Source organism: Trachymyrmex septentrionalis, unplaced genomic scaffold, assembly GCF_001594115.1.
Source record: "Trachymyrmex septentrionalis isolate Tsep2-gDNA-1 unplaced genomic scaffold, Tsep1.0 scaffold83, whole genome shotgun sequence".
In the NCBI taxonomy this organism is placed as follows: domain Eukaryota; kingdom Metazoa; phylum Arthropoda; class Insecta; order Hymenoptera; family Formicidae; genus Trachymyrmex; species Trachymyrmex septentrionalis.
In genome coordinates this window covers 96,243-102,968 of record NW_017306018.1, presented here as the reverse complement: position 1 = coordinate 102,968, position 6,726 = coordinate 96,243, and the positions used below count along the sequence as shown (strand labels likewise).

The following is a 6,726-nucleotide window of genomic DNA, read 5'->3' as shown; positions in this document are numbered from 1 at the left end:
TATATATATACATAATAAATCGGTTGATGTGTGAATTAAAATAATGACGAAGTAAAATATTTGTGATACGCGATGATACAATTGAACATTAATCAACATAATATTTTACAGCATTCCGCGTCAAGGTACAGAATTGCAATCGAGAATAAACACGCTGCCAGAAGTACAGCGGCGGAATTGCGGGCATGCATTGTCTAAATACCACGGTAACTGCGGAATCGACGGAATGACCGCTGCACATACGTCGATGTCGGCCGCAACCCGATGTATTACATATCAGACATTGACCATTTGACGAACTAGATTGTCAAATTCATCAAGATAATCAAAAGAGACACGTTCGGATATACCACACGTTAACTGTAGATTCTATTCTAACATTTCTCAATAAGAACTCTGGGATTTTTGAAGAGGCAAACTCTGTGGAATTAAGATGAAATAAATATAATAAATAGGAAGAAATAAATTCTACGTAACTCTGATGTTTTATAAAAATTAACAAATTTCAGAAATTCATCAAAACGTAATCAATAAATAAAACATAATAAAAAATGATGATGAAATAATTTTATAATAAACATTATAAAATATAAAATATAAAATGTATTTTATAAAATGCATTCATGCATTTATCTTCACATGTCATTCAAACTTATTTCTTTGTCGTTAAATAAATTGTCCTTCATATGTTTTAGCAAAATGTCAATTTCTGATTATCTTCTGGAGATTATTGCATTTAAAATGTGTTTATTAGTATTATACTAATATTAATGATATTTATGCAACATATAAATGTTAAATGAATCGTTATACAATATTATGAATTTTAATTCGATATTCTTTATAATTACGCAAGTTCTTTAAAATTACGTATCGACCCGAAAAAATTCCGTTACGACTGCGACAGTCAAATATTTTATTTGCTCCATTTTACAAGTTTCACTGTCGTAAACTACTCAACCTTCCACCTTTTCCGGAGAAATTGTTTCCAGCTGGCTGATATTAAATTCAGAAGGGTCCATGTGCGTCACCATTTTCGGCGGTAATGCATACGTAACTGCGAACCCACCACATTATGTCTGCTTCCCTTTTCAGAGTTGGTTTCGAACAGACATTTGTTGGACGGGCGGTGTGCTATCGTGCGGAATACGTGACAAAATTCTAAAGATTTAATGAGAACACGAATGATTTTTTCAATCTAAACTGAAAATATTTTACCGCAGCAATTTTCCAAAACGTCAACTACTAATTGAACCATATATCTTTTCAGTTGAAATAACATGTGACATTTTTGCAAAATTTTACAAACTGTGAGAGAATCTCCAACCTCACTCTTTGTCATTTTCTTCATAAACCAATTTATTTAGAAATTTTATAAAATATTTAATAAATTTTAATCATATATTTTTAAAAATTGTACACAGATTTTTGATAACATCTTTTTAAATTCTGATAGACACAATATTATTTTATAACAATTCTTCAAACATGTTGAATATTAATTGAACGGATTTTTATAATTATATTTCATAAAAATCCACAATTTATACTCAGTTATTATTTGCTAGAATTAATTTATCTAACAATATACACAGATACATTTCGCTTTATCCATTATTGCTCCTTTTGCAATTCCTCGAGTAAAGAATATTCTTTTTATCGATTTTATATTCCACTCAGAATAATTAACGCACTTCCTCGCACAAATGTCAATATTAATTCCGTCCATTTACATGATATTCTCAAGAGCCTCCTGCTATTTATTTAATTCTACCATCCAATTTCGATCAAACAGTTACGATTTTAGAACGTGCTCGTTTCAGTCTCAGATTATTATTATGGTCCCCGAGCAGATTTTCCTACTCCCCAAGAACCTAAAGAACCAACGTGCTATCTAAAGAGAGAACCGTCTACAAACCATCTAATTATTAAAATTATATAATGATATATTAACTATGCTCAAAAAGAAAGCCAAAGAAGATTTTCCTTTTCTCCTTGATGCTTTCACAAAGTCGCAAAAGTAAAAATAATCGACTCTCACTATATATGTATACATTTCCGAATTTGTTTCAACTCCTTCAAATTTTGCAAAATGTACTCCTTTTTAATTTGTCAAAATACTGCCCTTTGAACTTTTCTGACATCGCTAATAGATATTTTACATCTCATAATAATTTATAGAATTGTGTCACTCAAAGTGAATAAATCGAGGAGTAAATTAATCGATACTGTCAAATACCTCTTCAACATCGTAACAAACTATAATTAGTCATAATAATGACGTTTTACATGCTACGTCTATGATCTGATTGTGCCTATAACCACGACCTGGAAGAAATCAATACGCCGACCCGAAGACGTCGACGATTGGCCGTATTCGACGAAGACGAAGCGAAACGTCTGGTAAGACCAAGATGAAATAAAATGAGCATAATACGAATATGAAAAAAATTGAAGCAATCTTCAATGAGATATCTTAAGACCTATCAAATAAGTTCACTAATCAATGATATTCCAAAAGCAACAAAATTAGTTAAGCAATTTCGATGCTACTAAACGCAAGTCTACTTTTTTAATTTAATGTTAAATGACAAAATATGTTACTTTTGTAAATAAAAAAAACTTTTCTTCTTGATTATTAGGTTTATCTTTTATATTTCATTAAAGCAATGACAATGTTTTTCATCTATTGTATATAATAGAATCAAATGTATATAAGTTGAATGAAAATAACAATTTCATAGAATTCGTAAGATTATCCAAAAATATCCAGCGCAAATAGATAATAAAGCGGAAATCATTTATTTCTCGTTGTAGCTATTTGACATTCGCAAAGAAAATGAACAATCCGCAAATTGTCTCAGTTGAAATATTAAACAATCATTTTATCACTCCTACCGCAATACATTCTTCATGTACAACAATGCAAATTCGCATGAACAGTACAAGGATTCCGTCGGAATATCCGAAGAAGAAATGTTACACTCTACCCCCGTTAGATTCCCGAAATATCTTCGTTTGTACAACGCTAACGGCACGATGACGTAAAGCGGCACATCTAGTATGCATTTCGAGAAAGCATGTAGTTATGGCACACACATTTCTGTATGAATCTAGGTGAGAATATTCAATTCCGAGCAGACATTTTTATATTTAGCTTAAAATCTATTAAAAATCTTTTTCTTCCCCTTGTCTCGCCTTCTCTTCTTTCCCATCAATAAAAAAAAAATCTTATAAGAATAATTTTTCGAATTAATTATTCAGATATCTTGATGTCAATAAAAGAATTTTTTTTCCATGTATTTGATGTATACAATTTTATCAAATAACTTTAATGTTTCTTATGCCGTTTCTTTCCGCATAAATACATTACATATTATGCAAAATACATAACGTAAGAATAATGGTGTTTAATCTTTTGATAAGTCAATCTGAATTCAATTAATTTTGGTAAAAATTAAAGTATATACTTTATTATTTGTGTTACAATGTTTTATAAACCTTCTACAATAAGCCATTAGTCATAAAGTATTTATCATAAATCAGAAGTCAGAAGTTAAAAATTGATGATTGTGATTAATCAATTTTTAGCTTTTGACTTCTGATTTATAACTAATATAGCTATTATAGAAGGCCTATCACTCTTTAACTTTAAATATTCTCGCAAGAAAACTTCAAGACTATTTTTCATTAAAATATATATATAAGAGCTACCTCCTAAATTACATAATACGGTAATCTGTAATTATATAATACCTCTGAAATTTACGTCGCCAATATTCTATAAGTTTGAACGTAGAATAAAATAAATTTTAGAATTAGAGTTAAGTCCCCATTTAAATCAAAGCTCATTACAAAGCTGCAAATATATTAACATTATCGACATTATGTCAATGCTGCCAAGTTTTATATTTTTATTAAAATATATTTCCTAAAATATCATATGTCCCATAAGAAAATATCATGTAATATTGTTATAAGAACACGAAATTCTTTTTTATTTCAAATTTTAAAAAGACTTGCTCTGAAATTCATAAGTAACATTGTACGTTTTTCAAGTTTCAATAAAAGCTGCGATTTAAAAACAAGAAATCTATCATCTAAAAAATTTTTCTTATTTTAAGTTAAAACTCTCTAAAATATTGCCGATATAAATTTTAGAAATGTAAATAAATAACAAATTACTATATGTTACGCTTCTTTCATATACAAAATAGATTTTGATATAGTATTAGTATCATACATGGAAAGAACAAATTTGCTGAATTATTTAACAATTCGACTATACACATGCAAAAATTTCGCTAAAAAAATAAAAATCAAAATAATTATGTAGGTTTAAGCATAATGTGCAATGCTGTAAAAAATAATTTTGTCATTTTAATAACGGCAACTTTTATATAATTATTTGATAGTTTACAAATTTATTTTCAGGTCTGTCTAGCTAAATTTTAAGTACTTCAGCAAAACTTTCCGTGTAATATAATATTATGTATGTATTATACATACAACCGTCAATTTACACCGCAAAATAATAAAGACGCAAGCCTAATTTATCATTCTTTGGAAAATATTGGAAACAAATATTCAATTTACATATGCCGTACTCCGTGTCCAATTCTGAAGTTCCTGCTCGAGTTTCACGTGACGCTTGGTCAGCGGTTTCAACCACGTCGTTCTGTGATCAGCAGGAAACCTTCATTTTCCCGAGAAAACATCACCGAGTCGAATATCGTGCGAGCATTGTACTCTCGGGAGAAATTCAACACGATTTGCGCGAAATCCGGGGCTCGAGGTCAAAGATTCGTCAGCTTCATGAACAATGTGAACAGCGAATCGATTGGAAACTCGATCTCGAAGTACCGCGACATCATCGTTTATAACATAGGATCCATCATCAGGCAACACTATCATCGTAACATTAGAAATGTCAAAATGTTAATGATGGAATTAACTATACATACATACATAACAACGGTTTATCTGTCAAAATTAGATGCAGATGTAAATATTCTAGCATATGTACAGCTAAATATTTGCAATTGCTCTCAAATATCAATTTAAATTCTTGAATCAATTTGAAAATTATAAAAGTCGAGTTATTTGACTATGATATCATAAAACAAATATTAATTGTTTGCCTATATAGATACAGTTATAATCTTTCTCTGATAAAAATCCAATACAATTTTATTTATTTAAAAAGTACGAGACGCAAAATTCCAATATTTTTTAAAAATCACCCTACTAATATTGTAGAATAATAAAAGTATGTCCTTATAATGTTTTTTTCCTTTTTTTTCTTTACATTTCCATTTTTTTTGGCAAGCAACTAAATTTAGTATCACAATTTTTGAGCAATATGATTGTTGTAGCAAATGAACAATATATTATACATATATTTAAAAGAACTGAATAAAAAAACAAAATTAATTGATTAATTTAATCATTTATATATTACACCAAAAATTATGAAAAATAAATCAGAGTATTATAAATATAAATAATTTAAGCATTTAAGCAAATAAAGTTTTTACTGCATTGGCAATTCTAAAGTTCTGTCAAAGCATCACGTGTAAATTTTCACTATTAAAATGATTAACCAGTAGTTAATCATGTAACATAGTAAGAGGCTGAAAGGTCATCAAATTCAGACTAAGTTAGTGTTTGTGCAAAATGTAAATTCACTAATAATGCTGCATAGGCAAATATGATCGCATGTAACCGAGTTTGTTTCTCTATCTAATCTACAAAATGCCTTACAGAGAGAATTCCCAAAGGAATTAACAAAGGCAGCACAAGGACAAACGTGTGTTGCTTACCACCTGCTTACATACATAGTATTTAGCTTATACATAGGGTAAATATACAAGGTAGCAGAATTACTGTATTGACACGTTAGGTTATAAAAGATAAACAATTAAACATTATATATACTGCTATATACTACTGCGTTTCTCTCTTTTTGTTAATTCTGCTTTCTTAATTATTTTACAAAATATTTTCCAAAACTTTAAAGAAAAAATAAAAATAAAAAACAATATACTCGAAAATTATAAATGTGGGTTTAAAGTGAAATGTTAAATATAACTCTCACAATGTTAGTACAATATTAATATAAACATCATGAATTTTAAATCTACGTTGATGTATATACATCATACTAACACGATAAAAATTATATAAACACCGCATAATATTAAATCCATACCCATATTTTTTAGAGCAATAAATCGAAAACTTAATAATAATTCTCATTCGTTGTCATTGACATTTTCTTAGAAACATAATTGCCATTATCGTTTTCACAAACAAGATTCATAAATGTAAAGTTAATGTAAAAATCTAAAATATATGCAACTGAAATAAAAATAAGTATTGATAGAAACCGCAGTAAATAATATCTACAATTTCTTGGAATAAAAGTAGAATTGGATAAAAAGAATTTGTGGTAGCCTAAGAGCTGCCTAGTGTATCTAGTATATCTTTGTATCTCTTGGAAAGTTTTAATACTTTTTCGTTCTGCAGGATTGTCTTTAGTTCTGCATCGTCCTCTTGAGATTTGGCTAGCTCTTTGAAAATTTATTACATGGATTGCTTTAGTTCGAGAGAGAGTAACCTACAATATTATCCCTTCCGAATATATGTCAAATGTCAATTATGAATTGATCGATATACTCTAAATAGCGAATCTGTCGAAAAGAGTCAAGAGGTGGATTTTGATTG

General features: G+C 28.9%; 1 protein-coding gene across 6 annotated transcripts in view; it reads right to left on the bottom strand.

Annotated features, from left to right (window-relative positions):
- Positions 1-6,726, bottom strand: part of LOC108755070 (potassium voltage-gated channel protein Shal) — a 98,884-nt gene that overhangs the window by 38,847 nt on the left and 53,311 nt on the right. Inside the window, exon 4 of one of the 6 annotated variants that reach the window (XM_018497828.1) lies at positions 4,863-4,907. The exons of the other annotated variants lie outside the window; for them this stretch is intronic. Within the exon in view, the coding sequence (XP_018353330.1) occupies positions 4,878-4,907 (30 nt within the window). The 3' untranslated portion in view covers positions 4,863-4,877. Of the gene's footprint in view, positions 1-4,862; positions 4,908-6,726 lie in introns of those variants that run through there. 6 annotated transcript variants of the gene reach the window in all.